The sequence below is a fragment of the Malaya genurostris genome, chromosome 3 (genome assembly GCF_030247185.1).
Source record: "Malaya genurostris strain Urasoe2022 chromosome 3, Malgen_1.1, whole genome shotgun sequence".
In the NCBI taxonomy this organism is placed as follows: Eukaryota; Metazoa; Arthropoda; class Insecta; order Diptera; family Culicidae; genus Malaya; species Malaya genurostris.
The window spans coordinates 301,125,234-301,141,131 of NC_080572.1; the positions used below are offsets into that span (position 1 = coordinate 301,125,234).

At 37.3% G+C, this 15,898-nt stretch overlaps 2 protein-coding genes across 7 annotated transcripts in view; one reads left to right on the forward strand and one right to left on the reverse strand.

The window, feature by feature from the left end:
- Nucleotides 1–15,898, forward strand: part of LOC131439116 (chondroitin sulfate N-acetylgalactosaminyltransferase 1) — a 134,209-nt gene that overhangs the window by 74,329 nt on the left and 43,982 nt on the right. The window lies entirely within an intron of this gene.
- The window catches only part of LOC131439117 (synaptobrevin), a 57,312-nt gene that overhangs the window by 19,109 nt on the left and 22,305 nt on the right, over nucleotides 1–15,898 (reverse strand). Inside the window, exons 2-4 of one of the 3 annotated variants that reach the window (XM_058609742.1) lie at nucleotides 15,291–15,338; nucleotides 14,613–14,929; nucleotides 96–737 (exon numbers count right to left, since the gene is read on the reverse strand). In XM_058609742.1, the coding sequence (XP_058465725.1) occupies nucleotides 721–737; nucleotides 14,613–14,929; nucleotides 15,291–15,319 (363 nt within the window). In that variant the 5' untranslated portion in view covers nucleotides 15,320–15,338 and the 3' untranslated portion in view covers nucleotides 96–720. Of the gene's footprint in view, nucleotides 1–95; nucleotides 738–14,612; nucleotides 14,930–15,290; nucleotides 15,339–15,898 lie in introns of those variants that run through there. The other 2 variants (XM_058609741.1, XM_058609743.1) reach the window with 2 other exon arrangements.

The window sequence follows — 15,898 nt, forward strand, 5'->3', positions numbered from 1 at the left end:
AACACTAGACAACACAGAAGCTGATTGTTTTTTTTTCTTTTACATCGTATAATTAGCTTTCAATGTATAATAAATTGTAATAGTATTTCTGTCTGTATAACAATTACATAAAAGTCTACAAATAGCAAATTGTTTTTTTTTGTTCTATCAACCTGGTTGTGCCGAGAACGGGTGTGGCATTCTATTGTGTTAACTCTGTTAAAAGTCCGTGAATGTGATTATATGCATGGCCCCCCAACCGTTTCCGTGAAAGGGAAGGAATATAATAAACGATTTGCATAACATGTTTGTCCATCCTCACCAGATACTGAATGCCGACGGGTAATTATTACTATAAAAGCGCTGGGAAAGGATAATGATGATATTCTATATTCGAGACGGACGAGATTTCTAAACCATCAACTTCAAAGGCTTTCCATTCGCTATGATGAAAACATGATGTCCCTTGCCGTGACGAAAAGAAGGAACCTAATTTTAGGTAATAGCGACCGAGGATTACACTTCTTTCCCAGTTTTCATAATACGGTCTAAAAGGACGATAGATGATTCTGTTTTTTTTTCTTCTTCTCTCTTTCAAATTGATTCGTGGATGGAAAGAAATCCCAGCGAAGATTTCGATCGTCAATGCTGGCAAAAAAAATGTGCGTTGATGTTTTTCTTTTCATTTTTATTTGTAAAGTATCGAGGGACGCTGTTTTTTGTTTTTCTCTGGGGTTAGGACTAAAAATAGATGGAAACTGAAATAGAAAAGAAAGTGCTTCAATCAATACACGCATCATCACACACCGTCCTCACAATTTTTGTTAGTATACCGTTAGGATAGAGGAGCTGTGTTTAGTAGGTTGTTGGCATGCCACAATATCAACATCGACAATATTAATTTTTCAACGGAAGCTCATTTTGCCTTTGCACTAGACACCTTACTTAATCTAGAAGCAGAATTTCTAGTCAAAGCGTATTTTCAATCGAGCTATTAATATTCAATCTATGATAAATTCCCAAAACAAAACACAATTTAAGGAAATTTATTTCATTTGAAACTTGTTATCAGCAAGAAATAAATTTTACGTAGTACATCTATCCTACAAAAAAAAAATTACCCTGGTGAAAAAATATTAAACTGATGTGCAAATATTAGCAACATTTGACTGAAACCCCTAATTATAGGACTAGTGAATCATAACAAAAACTGTTTTTAGCGAGATGGAGCGTAAGCGGTCTCAGCTATCAAAGACATAGCAAAGAAAAAAAGCTGTCTTTCCGGATTTCTTAAATCAAAAAAATAATAATGCCAGAAATCATAACGTATCGAATTAAAAAAAAGGTCGCAATTCATCATTGATTGATTGATTGATTCAAGAACCCCCGATCAAGTAGGCATAGGGTAACAGCGACTGGAATCGCAAGATAAAAATTGTGCTTCTTTGGCTCACTCGATTAACGAACGTACTTAGCGATCCTCGACGATTCTCGGTTCAAGTCGCCGCTGTCGCTATCAGTACTTTTTTTGACGTGAATACGTCTAACTTTTCTATGAGGATCATTATAAAAATTTACCTTATGGGTGAGTGATGAGTTTTTGATCGTCAATATCTCTTGTTTTATTCAACGTATCAATTTTTTTTTCTCCACACATGGTGGCAAGTGAATTGCCGATTTCAATTTTCCGGTTTTTTCCCGGTTTGCGAGATAAAAATTCCCGGTTTTTGGAATAGGCTAGAATCGCCTTTGTTTAGTTTTTTTAACACTCCAAATACCAAGCCTTAGTCAACCGATTTTCGAAATTTGTTCACTATTGGAAAGGTACTACTGAAAGTTATAATAAAAACTGTAGATAGATGACCTCAGAAAAGGTGAGAATTTTTACAATGATCGTAAATATCTCGAAATTCGAAGCGATGATCTGCATATTTTTACAAATCATTTGATTGCTAGTGATACCCGCTACAATTTTTGCGCAACTACCAATTTCACACTATCAAAAAAAACCTGTTTTGATCCACCTAGTGGTGTAATGATGCCTTTCTCATGTATAATATTGTGGTATTCTATTCAAAAAATTTTTCTTCGATTTTTGAAAGAAACCAAGAGATTGTTTGTGCATTAACTAGTATAACATACAGAATAAAACAGTACTTTGATTGCGTAGGTCATCCTTAAGAAAACGAAGTGGGTTCACTATTATTTGCACTTCCGGCACCGGAACCCGAGAACCGGTATAATCGAAGGCGGTTCGTACGGCCACCAACAAATTTTGAAGATTTTATACCATTTTGCCTTCGCACTCTAAACGACGATTTAAATGTTTGTTGTATCCGTTTGACGTTTGACCCTAAGATTGAGAATAACGGTTTAGAGTCCAGTTTATAACATTTTTTACGGTTTTTGTTCCGCCAGTTTAAGTGACGTGTACAATATTGAACACTGGGGTTGTTCGAGCAATTGATGTGGAACAAGGTAACCAAAATTTCTAATGATCGATATTTTCAATTAATCGTCACACTTTTGAATCCGCAAATGCACGGGAGTCTGCTTATCTTTATTAGGAACCAACACCGAACACGCGAACCCAGAATATAGACTCTAAGGCTATTCGCAACGCGGTGATGGATATCTGTTCTAAAAAGGCATACTGTTGTATAATTTAAAACTGTCAAAAATAAAACTCGAGCTTGACGATCTCAACGGAAAGATTTAAAATCTGTTCTATATATTTCTGTAAATGTATTGGTGTTGTGTCTATTCACTTCACTGTTTCAAATCAGAAACAAACAAACTAAATCAAAGATTTCGAAAACGATATGAATATTTTTACAGATCATAGTGAGCTGGAGTGCTTCTAAATGAAACTGTATTATTCAGTGCAAAACATTTAACGCTTATATTGATAATTTCTGAAATGTCATTCGAAGCTTTGACGTCTCGTCTCTCAGATTGCGTAACAGACGCTCACGCAAAAAAAAAATTAAAAAAGTGTTCTATTCGTGTTTCAAATATTCATTAGTTTGGAACAATTTCGTCGAGCAGCTCTAAATCTGTTTTAAATTTGTACTCGAAAAATGGAACTAAATCTCAGCGTCGTGATTGACATGTTTCAGTTGTAGATCTAAAGTAGATCAGTCCATATGAAATAAAACAGCGTTGCGAACAACCTAATAGTCGTGATTTGTATTTGTTTTGTAGCCGACGAAATTACATCAATATCCCAAATGTATGCATTTATATGTTTGTACATGCTTGCGACACGGATATCGATATTAAAGCTTCTCTTCGCCAAGCTTGTGTTCAAGTTTTGTACGCAAGCAGCTATTTTTATAGCGTTTCGCTACCATTAACAGATCGGCTGAAAAGTTCGTATCGTTTCTATGAGAGGGCGCCACTAGAATTAAATCCATACCATTTTCAGTTAGTCACTAGCCAACCTTCAAAAGATACGTGTATAAATTTGACAGCTGTCTGATTATTAGTTTGTGAGATATTGCATTTTGAGTGAAGCTACTTTTGTTATTGTGAAAAAAATGGAAAAAAAGGAATTTCGTGTGTTGATGAAACACTACTTTTTGATGAAAAAAACTGCCGCCGATACCAAAAAATGGCTTGATGAGTGTTATCCAGACTCTGCACCGGGCGAAGCAACAATTCGTAAGTGGTTTGCAAAATTTCGTACTGGTCATATGAGCACCGAAGACGATGAACGCAGTGGACGTCCAAAAGAGGCTTTTACCGATGAAAACGTGAAAAAATCCACAAAATGATTTTCAATGACCGTAAAGTGAAGTTGATCGAGATAGCTGACACCCTAAAGATATCAAAGGAACGTGTTGGACATATTATTCACGAATATTTGGATATGAGAAAGCTTTGTGCAAAATGGGTGCCGGGTGAGCTCACAATCGATCAAAAACAACAACGAATTGATGATTCTGAGCAGTGTTTGGAGCTGTTATATCGAAATGAAACCGATTTTTTTCGTCGATATATAACAATGGACGAAACATGGCTCCATGACTTCACTCCGGAGTCCAATCGACAGTCAGCTGAGTGGACTGCACGCGATGAACCGAACCCAAAGCGTGGAAAGACTCAACAATCGGCCGGTAAGGTTATGGCGTCTGTATTTTGGGATTCGCATGGTATAATTTTCATCGACTACCTTGAAAAGGGAAAAACCATCAACAGTGACTATTATATAGCGTTATTAGATCATTTGAAGGACGAAATTTAAAAAAAACGGCCTCATTTGAAGAAGAAAAAAGTTTTGTTTCATCAAGACAATTCACCGTGTCACAAGTCGATGAAAACCATGCTGAAATTGAACGAATTGGGCTACGAGATGCTCCCTCATCCACCGTATTCTCCAGATTTGGCCCCCAGTGACTTTTTCCTGTTCTCAGACCTCAAGAGAATGGTCGCTGGTAAAAAATTTAGAAGCAATGAAGAGGTAATCGCTGAAACTGAGGCCTATTTAGAGGCAAAGGACAAATTGTACTACAAAAATGGTATCGAAAAGTTGGAAGATCGCTATAATCGCTGTATCACCTCTGATGGCAATTATGTTGAATAATAAAAACGAATTTTGGCAAAAAAATGTGTGTTTCTATTAAACGATACGAACTTTTCAGCCGAACTGTTACTATCCTTCTGCGATTTTGGTTGAAGCGATAAACTTTATCTCATCATCAATCGAGTTCATCTTATATAAATTAGAAATTAATCTTATGCACTCAAAATTTACCCTGGGGTAGTTGTCATTTTCTCAGGCGAAACGACATAACATGAAATTTCATCCGATCTTGCATGACGCAAGATCAGAGCATACCAGTTAAAGCTTCAAATCGTTTTATGGCACTTTTTGTCTTGCTGTCTAGCAACAATCTACCTCTAGCATGCTACGCGTAGGACTGAAACGTTAGCTATAATTTCGCTTCTATTTATAGATTCGCGTGCTTCCAACAGCTTCGCTTTTGATTCGATTGACCAATCAGAGCGATGCTTTCGCTTTGATATATCCCTTACTCCTTCAAAACCGTCGACTATGGCAGGGAAATCCGATATGCCGGCGATTTTTTGCAGACAAAACACACTGGACACTGCTAGCTATTCATCAACATTTCAATGATATACAATTAAAAATACATGGCTATGTACATTCAAATCAATACGTAGAAATATTTCCAATCAAATGGTGACCTAATAATAATAATTGATACAAAATTGACTGAGCTGTAATTGTTCAAAACCTGACCACATTTCTACGTGTATTTTTCTTGAGTTTCTAGTTTGCACCCGTATATAGAAAACAAAAATGTGTTCCACATTAAAAGGTGTTGCGCCCTCTATCCACAAACCTTGAAAACTGTTTTTTTATATCCAAAAATGGAAAGAAAATAGTTTCAGTGGTTATTATGGTAGCGCTTCGCCGTGGTCAAGTCGAAGCGAGACAACTCACTGCTTCCTCTTGCTTTGTCGCCGAAATTTCACTCTAAATTGCAAATTTCTCCAATACTAACCCGATTCACGAAAAATCAAAAACATACGATTGTAGGTAAATGATTTTACTATGCATTTGGCGAAAAATATTAGTTAGAAAGCTTTTCTTTCGCGAGATTTCGTGCGAGTTTTGTTAAACCTTTTGTTTTCTTTTTTCCATTTCTCGCTATAAACAACTCGCATATGTAGGGATGTGCTACGTTTTCAACAAAGCTTCAAAGCTAGTAGCGATGAAAATCATTACTGATTTCTGGTTCTACTGAAACATGAATAGAAATTACAAAGTAGTAACACTTACTTACATTTTCTACTCATCTTTATTCAACGTTTACACAGAGAGAACGGACAACGAAAACAAAAGAAATGTTGTTAGCGTCTACCGCATGTGGCATTTTTCACACCCCAATGCATGCGTTGACATTGTGTGCGTGCGAAAGAATAAGGAAAAACTCATTTATTTTTAAAACTCGCACGAAATCTTTCGATAAAAACGTTTATCAGGCACAGTTTATATACGAATCGATAGAAAAATTAATTATCTAGAATCGTATGTTCTTGGAATTTCCGTTTTCTTTACCGTTTTCTCACAATTTTGGGTAAAGTGCGTGAAACCCCGGGATAGGCAGCGAACTCCCGTGACCACGGCGAAGCGCTACCTTATGTTATGAATTTAGAAAAATAAGTTTCTCATAAAATTGATTTTTTGAACAACCCTAGCATTGAAATGTGGACCCTTACGACAAAAGTGAAAAAATACGGGTTCAATATTTTTCGATAAACGAATTTCTGAGAGATTGTATATCGTTTTCTCATGGAATTTCTCTCTCTGCTGAAAAATTAATATATCTGAAACATTGGTGATGTTTCCAATGACCAAAAACTGGTTTAAACATCGTGGTGCACAATACCCACCGTTTTGAACTTTTATCAACGGATTCAGAGAAGAAAAAAGTCACCGCTCTTGACTGGACGGGAGATTCTCCGGATATGAATCCTATAGAGAATGTTTGGGACTTTATGAAATGTGAAGTTTTCAAGACTGATCCTACAACCAAGCAGGATCCGATTCGATGAAACTTGGAAGAGATTGTAGAATTGCTGGGAAAACCAACTAGCGATCGGAGCTCCGGAGACCCCTAGTCTTATATACCAATCGAATTCAGTTCGACGAGATCAGGAAAAGTCTGAGTGTCCATTTTTTATTCGCTCGATTTTCAAGGAGATGGCTATTTTACAAACTTATGTTCGTTCGGGAGGTACATTTGGACATTGATAGAATGCGTTCTGTTTTTCAAGCCATTATCATGGACTGATTCTTGTTTTCATTTTCCTATAGATTTACTTACTTCAACGGAAAAAAAATCGAAATCAATCGCATTGGCTCGAATGGGAACGTGCCATTCGAGCCAATTTGTTCTGATACTGGCTTTCCCTAGCTGAGACGATCGTCTGGAAAGCATGCACTCTTACCAACCGCTACCTAATTTTGGGTTAAAACCTACCCAAAATCAACTAAAGTGCATCTCCGCATTTTTAGGTAACGAGTGATGAACTCAATATTTAGGTAAATGTAAGATTTCCCAAACTGTTGTCATGGCAACTTTGGCAATGCTCGCTGCCTAATATTTACGATCAAGTCAAAGTTTTTGTAGATAACGACCTAGTTTTGGATAACTCAAAAAAGAGCTCGACAATGAGCGATTTCTTCTCAAAAAATAAGTAAACTCGATTTTCAGTGTAGCTCTGATTGATCATTCAGTGCAAAACCAAGAATGTGAAAGCTCGCGAATCTATAAATATCGGTGAAATTTTGCTAATTCTTCAGTCAGGTAAAGGTTGTTGCCAGGTAACAAGCGTCACATGAAGTGATACAAGACCCTGACTGGTTTACTTTGATCAAATATAATTTGCTCGTATCCACTTGTGGACGCTAGATAAACTTCTAAATTGGAAGCATTAAAAATACTTCTGGAGTACTTAAGATTGCTGTTCAATTTAAATACAGAAAGTCGTTTTATGATTTGAAAAACTATCGCGTTCAACACAATCGCAGAATAGTGAAAATGTAGTGGGGTCACGAATCGCTAAGTTACCTATTTGCAAGCGAAACGCTGTAAATATAATTGTAGACGAGCAAAACTTGGTCACAAATTTGACATGGCATGGTTAAATACTAAAATTCCGAACACTTTAGCTTGTGGTTTACGTGGTCATTGTATTTCGAAGTTTTACCCGAACACTAAATTAAGTATTATGACAACTAACGAGAGAATGTCGATCGTATACAATATTGGTTGCCTTGTTCTACATCAGTAGCTTTTCCAACATGGCATATTTCTGAAGTAGAAACAAAACGAAAGAGGCTGAAACAAGGCGTCCAAACGTATTCATAAAAGCAACATTAAAATATAAATCGCCGATCAACCGCTCCGAGCACTTTAAACCAAATGTTTCACCTCGTGTTGAAAGTGTTGAAGAAAAATGGTCGAAGGATAGAAGGCTCCGAAAAACAACGACCTGGAGCTGGATGCCCACGACCGAAATAAGGGCGCATTTCCATCGAAGAAAAAAAAACAAAAAATAAATCGCTCCAAAACCAAACCAATTCCAGAACAGAATACATTGCTTCGAAAAAAGCAAACGGACACCGAAAAAAGAAAATAACACAAAACTAACTGAACCCTGAGGAGGCTCAAAGTTGTGCTTGTCAGGGGGAGGGAAAAATGTTTCGTGTTCGCCACTAATAAATAACGGAAGAAGATATCCCGGGCCGGAATCGTATTCCGGACTGAAACAACAGCAGTAGTCACTGAGTGGCACCGCAGTCCTGTTCGTAAATTGCCAAGGGAGATCGGGAAAATTTGCAAAAAAAAGTAAGTTGAACCATGGCGCGCGGAAAATGCCGAGATAAACAACAATTCTTGGTCGGAATGGGGGAAGGAAAATGGATCAACTGGAATTGGCTGCTTGAGTTCGATGGTAGGACCAGGAGCAATGCTAAGCAGAAGGAGAATGAGTGAGGGATAATAATCGAAACTTTGCTTATTCCGCATTCGTTGGGCCGACTGACTGATTTCCTGACTTTTGCCATCAAAGTTGAGCAATTGGGATGCGGTTCGAGTTCCAGAGAGAGAGAAACGAACGAATCTGGTCAAATCGAAGAAGGTTAATGAACAAAGTTGCTCTCTGATTGCGGTGAACTGAATTTCCGCGAAGGCTAAATTTCAGTTCTTCTACAAAATCAGGGACCGGTTGGTAAATGATGGAACACAGACTGTCTGGCAGATGGCAGATTGTCTGGTGCTGGAAGTAAGTGAATAGCACGGTTTATGGAATATTCTATTTGATAGTTGATGGTTTTGGTTGAGTTCATTGTACTAGCCTGCAACAGAATGGTATGATGGAGTTTGTAAATCGCCAAAATAAGGAAAGAAATATCGTTATTTGAACAATGGCAGTATACAATTGATTGGTTCTCTTTTGGTGCAATCCATCGTTAGGCTGATGAACCATTATTGAAAACTGTCTTCGAAAAACAGACTCTCTTTCTGAGCATCTGAGACAGCCGTGTAGTGTCGGAATGTAGAATTATTTTATCTTAGTTTAGAGTTGTTGCCAAAAACAATTTCCCCAGTACCTACGAATATATTTTATCTTCATAGCTTTTGTGCACGAACCAAAGTTGAAATAAATTAATTTACTCATTTTTGCTTTCAATAAGAATAACATGACTAGCTCACGTGAAGTACCTCGTGCATGCATAATATTTTATCAGAGCAGCATTTAATCTCGGCACATTTTTTTAAAAACGGAAACACGAAGCCATATAGGAAAGTAATCAGTGAAACATGTACATTTCGATTATTTTTTTAATTGCAGTAATATTTCTGAATCTTCTGCCTATAAAATTTCATGCGCTTAGATTAGAATAATTCATACCATACATTTAAAAAAAAATTAGTGATAGAAACTTTAATTATTAACCAGTGTAGTCTAACTATACATCATAGAATTCTAAAACGCTTTAAGGCTTTTTTTTCAAATATATTATTCAACTAATGTAGTTTCTGTAATCCGATAAGATTACCTTAATCATTAATTAATTGAGATTAGCTTAATCTTATGATGTTTGTGTTTTGATGATTATGATTTAAAGGGAAGATCTTGTGCTTCCACACAAAACTTTTGGAATATAGTCCGAATCCGACTACAGGTTCCAGAGTAATAGAGTGAAGTGTGGAAAAATAAATGAAAAACCTGTTTAATTCCACTTAGTGGTGTAACGATGCCTATCTTATATCTCACATATTCTCATATATAAATATGTGGCATTATTTAAAATAATTTTCTTTGATAGGCCCAAATCGCCCAAATTTCAAGTTGGTGTTGATAAAAAAACGCCATCTTCGTTGCTTCGCACTATTTTGAATAGCTTGAGATTATCAGCGTGGACATTATAAAGAAAGATTTACATCTTTGAAGTACAGGAGGAAGATCAGAAGTCCAAGACCTTGCCTTGTGGAATCCCAGATGGAGCGATAAACGCTTAAAATATAGTCATTAACTTCATTTCCAATTGACGATTATAGAGGTATGAACCAATTGGACGCAGCATGGCACAAACAAAGCCCAATTTGTCCAAACTAGCAACTGGCGTGGTTAATTTTGTCAAAGGCAGTGGAAAGGTCTGTGCAGATAACGTCAGTTTGTATACTGAAGGACATAGCATCTCCATCACAAACGTCGTGAAGGATAAGAGAATGGTAGTCGCTTGCTCGCGTTGATGAGCAAATAAATCAAGTGAAATTTTCAAAAACACATAAGATATCAATCTTTTATTTTTCCTAATGAGATTTTAAATGCTTAGCATCCCTCGTGGAATAACCAGAAAAATGATCAGAAAGTACGAGTTCTTCATAATGAACTCTTCGCCGATTCCTAATCAGTTTTATTTCCTAATAGCCCAACTTGTTGATCTTCTATGGGAAATCCATTTACAATTGATTTACATCTAGACCTTGATTATAATAATCTACCAATAATATTCAGGATTTCAAATGAAGCAATGATTAATTCTATTAGTTCTGTATTCTACCACCTTAGAACTAATCGTCTAAAAAACAGATCTCATACCGAAAGCAATGAGAACGCTGAAATTGTTTTGGGAAATTCGGCTGACATCGATACAGAAATAGAAATTGTTTAAATCATTGCATGATAGAAGTTAGGAGTCTTTCAGTACCAAGAGCTAAATTTAAATGCTCCTTCGTGGGCATCAATATATCAACATTCTTGTGATCTTACTATGAAATCTACAGTTGAGCACATTCAAAAGAAAACTGAACATAGATTCACCGAAAAAATCAAACCATATTTTAGGAAAAAATTTACGGTTCTTTTCAGTTCTCATAGAAGGAAATTAAATACTACCTGCGAACGGTGAATAAAGACAAAGCCGACAACTCTTACGATGACATTACTGAGACAAATTATGATGAAACTAAGGAGTGTATCGAAAAGTAGTTAGCAACATTGATTATTGAATAAAAAAGCGAAAAAACATATTTTGACATCAGTTTTCGATATATTGTAGAAAAATTACATGCGCTCACTGATGAATATTGAAGAAAAACCTAGTTTCTGTGAAACGCTCGCACTTTGACATTCTTCATTAAATTCTGCACAGTTACTTTTGTGACTTTCCTGGTGGCAGCTGTCCAGTTTTTTTTACTCATGCATGTTTTTGGGACGCTGTACCTTCCTTCCGAAAGTGCCGCTTGACAATTGCCCAATACCTTTTAATTGACCGAAGATCCGGCAGTTCGGTGGGTTGATGTCCTTTTCCACGAATTGTACATTATTTTTTGACAACCACTGTAGAACGGAGTTGGTGTAGTGGGCTGAAGCCAAATCCGGCCAGACGAGAGGAGGAGCCTAATGCTTTCTGTACAGTGGCAGCATTCTCTCCTTCAAACATTCTTCCTCGTACACCTCCCCGGGTAGAAGTGATTTGCAAACCAATACCAAATTCTGTCATTAAAATCAAACATCTCAATGGTAGAAATTAACATTATTTAGTTTGAAATAAGAGTTAAAATATCAAAAATCATAACAAAGCCTGCATGAGAAAATAGCAACAAAAAAAATTCTGTCATTGTAATATCAAACCAAGAACAAAATATTTATAGAAGATGAATTTGTTCATTATTTGATATTCTAGCATTTAGAATAGAGTAATATCTTAGGTATTTCTCTTATCAAATTCTGATGCAGTTCATTAAATGGTATTTTATTTGAAGATAAAACTACTGGGTCAATTTACTTAATGAAATTGAAATAGCTCATCAATAACGAAATAAGATATCATAACTAATTTTGATGTTGAACAGATATTGTACAATGTCTTGATCCCTTGATGAAATATCACGAAAATATCAAGTATCACTCTGACAACACAGAGACATCAAGCCAAGATATGATGGTAAAATTTGTTATTATTTTGACCTTTGTTTGCTATTTACACCTACCCGGGTCGGCTTTAATAGTGCCCTTCGTGAAGAAAATCGACGACCGCAAACCACAGGTACAAATTGCTTTCCAGACCAACACCTTCTATCCAAACTTTTCCATCGCCACCGTGGTATCAGCGTCGTCCAGGTCCTGGTACACCGGTTTCGTATAATATTGCGGTCCGGGCAGAGCTCGAGAGTCTTCCTTGGCGTAGGTTTCGTCGTCGATCAGGATGCATCCGTTTTTATTCTGTAGAATCCGGTTATACAGTTTTCGCGCTCTTGTTTGGCCTGAACTTGCTGTACCAGGGACTTTTTCGGCACCTTCTGTTTCTTGTACGTTTTCAGGGAGTTCCAAACTTTGATCCGTTGAATCATCCCGATGCTGGTGTTGAACTGCTTGGCCAAATCCCGCGTCGACGCCGATAGGGTTTTCCTGATTTACTCACCACTTTTATGTCCCGGCCGGACTGGCTGGGACCCGTTTTTCTATCAGATCGGGGCAAATTCTTCATGGAAAGGGTCTTACCGCACTTCTCGATAATATTTTTGACACTGGTGTGGTGCACTTTCACCCGTTTTGCAATTTCGTTGTACGTGACACCACTTTCTGAGCACCAAGTGTGCAGAATTTTCTTTCGCGTTTCCGCATCAATTCGAACGATAAACCGTACCGAACCCAATCGATTGCGCAGCTGTTATTGACATGTAAACAAACATGTCACCGCAAAACACGCTGCAAAAAATTAAGCCATTTCAGAGTAAAAACTGTTTGAATGTTGCTAACTACTTATCGATACACTCCTTATGGCAATCTTCAGTGAAGTTGAAAAAAACTACAAGGATCAGGCCCATGGGGTTGTTCGAGCCATTGATGTGGAACAAGGCAACCAAAATATCTAATGATCTACAATCAAAAAGTTCAATCAATCCGAACCAACACCGAACATCATTTGTCTTGATTTGCATTTGTTTAATGACCGACGAAATTACACCATTATCCCAAATATATGCAATTATATCTTTGTACATACTTGCGATTTTGATAATTAAGCTTCTCTTCGCCAAGCTTGTGTTCAAGTTTTTAATGCAAACAGTTTTGTAGCGTTAAGTTTCTCTACCATTCTGCGATTTCGGTTGAAGCGATAAACTATTTCTCATTATCAATCGAGTTTATCTAATATAAATTAGAAATTAATCTTAAGCACTCAAAATGTATCCAGAGGTAGTTGTCAATTTCTCATGGGGAAACGACATAACATGGAATTCCAAGCTTGCATGACACAAGATCAGAGTATACCAATTAAGGGCTGAGGCCAGTGTGTTTTAGGGCGTTTTAAAGAGCTATTTTCACGCTTCAAATCTGATTTTCTCAGAAACGGTGGCGAATATCAAAAAACTCAACTGACAATCTCTTAGAAATTTAGTTTAGATTATTCTGTGAAAATTTCAGAATGATTGTTTGACTTTAGCGGTCGGCAAAGTCATTTTTCTGAAGGAAGAGTTGCATAGCTGAAAACGGCAACTTTCAACTTGTTCATTGAATATCTCGCCTTCAAAAGCATGGATCAAAAATCTATCCTGACAATATCTAGATAATGTAGTTTAGATGCGATTAGTGCATAAAAACATATATGTTCTTGGTCACCCGGCCACATCGAGAGTCATTTTACACATTTACGAGAGAGCATGAAGAGAAATGTAATACGCACAGCGAGCGACACGGTTTTCGCTAAATACTGACATCAGCCCATAAAGGTTCAAATCGTTTTATGGCACGTTTTTGTCTTGCTGTCTAGCAACAACCTACCTCTAGCATGCTACCCGTAGGACTGAAACGTTAGCTATAATTTTGCTTCTATTTATAGATTCAAATAGGACACTGCTCGCTACTAATCAAAATTTCAATCATATATAATTGAAAATACGTGGCTTGATACATTCAAATCGAAACATAGAAACATTTCCTATCAAATGATGAAATAATATTAATAATTGATACAAAATAGAGTGAGCTGTAAGTGTTTAAAACCTGACCACATTTCTACGTTTAGTTTTTTGCATCCCTATATAGAAAATAAAAATGTGTTCCACATCAAAAGGCTCTTATACTTTCTAATTGATTTAAAACTGCTTTTAAACCCTTAACAAAATCGTTGGACGAGACATGGGGTGTTGGCCCAATTTCCAATGGATTTTTGCTAAATTTGATTCTCGCTCAAACGCCAAATTGTGCGTTGTCTCCAAAGTTTTACTTGTTGAATCAAAATAAATCATGATGCTGAAAATTGCTACTCATGTTTTGCACTAAAATTCCGAGAAACCTTTTGTGAATGGCTCAAACAGCGCATTCAATTAGACATAAAGGATATCTCCGCGTTCATTTTCTCCGTAATTTTCTAGGATAGGCACTATAGAAATACGAACGGCATTCATTAGGTACAACATGGTTCTAATTAGAAAGCGCCGTCAGTTTTTTTTTTGCTATTTCAACGCACACAAAAAATATACAGCAACACTATAGCACTACTAATGACAGACACAATTCCAGCCCCCAAGCGAGATAACATCCGCGTTTAGCAGCAACAAAAAAAAAGAATACTTAGTACTCACGGATGATGATAATCAGTAGAACCACTCCGATGATGCCCATGATGATCATCATCTTCATGTTGGCCCACCACTGCTTCCGCTTGAGTTTACCGGCCTGCTGTTCGAACTGCGATGCACCGTGCTGGAGCGCATCCGCCCGCGTGTCCAGCTCCGACAGCTTCTGGTCCCGTTCCAGCACCTTCTCGACGTTCACGCGCATGATACCGACGACCTCGTCGACCTGGGCCTGTGTCTGCTGCAGTCGGTTGACGCCGGCGGCGTTGTTGCTTCCGGTCGGTTGGGTGCTGCCCGTCGGTGGGGGTGGTAATTTAGGAAAACTGTATGAGTTTGGGATTATGGTGATTGGCAAATAAGTTGGTTATTTCGTTGACAATTTCGATCAAACACGCACACGTAGGAGTAGCGGTGAAACGGGTGGAAACGCATACGGTTGTGGTCTACCTTGCTATGTCGACTACGCCATAACAGAATATTGTTTGCATTTTCAAAGAATGATTACTTAAACATGAACAGTCTAATAAGAAGAAGGATGTACAAATGTTACTCTCATGCTAGGTAAATCAAACTCACATCATCTACAGATCGAAAAACTACTATCTTACTCAATCGGGCCGTGCAGTTAGGATGAAAAAGCATTGGTCAAACTTAGAAGGTTAGAAAACAAGTCCTTGAACTTACCCATTCGAAGTACCTTCTGGTGCAGACATCGTTAGCAAGGATTGTTTTCTGTGAATTGAAAAAAACAGTACAATACTGTTAATATCTGTGGGGGCAAAATAATAGAGTAATAGAATTACATTCTGAACCTGACATTCTCGGTATGTAATTTAATTAAACATAGAATAAATTTCCATCATAATTATGTCCCTGTCTGGTAGAATAACAGGAGAACAAAAAATTTCAATCGCAACCTTAATGTGGTACACATTTAAGCAACAGACGTTAATCTCCTCTGGATATGAATAATTTATCACACAAAACCTTATCTCGCATCATTAGGCTAACAGCCAGAGCAGAGATACGAACGAACAAAGAACGATCCTTCAAACAAAAGCTAAAATCCGTGTTGTGGAATGGATATGGAATATATGTAGGATGCTAGTGCCGGTTGGCTCTCGTCAGCACACGTGTTAAATAACGAAGCATACATTCATCGTTCCTGGACGGTGCCCTACTTGCCATAAATAGGCTTGTCCATTTCTGCTTCTCTGAATCACAGTCCAAATGCAAGAAAAAATGTCCACTAGATTACGAGGGTCCATCGAATGAAGTAATTCTGTAACGGC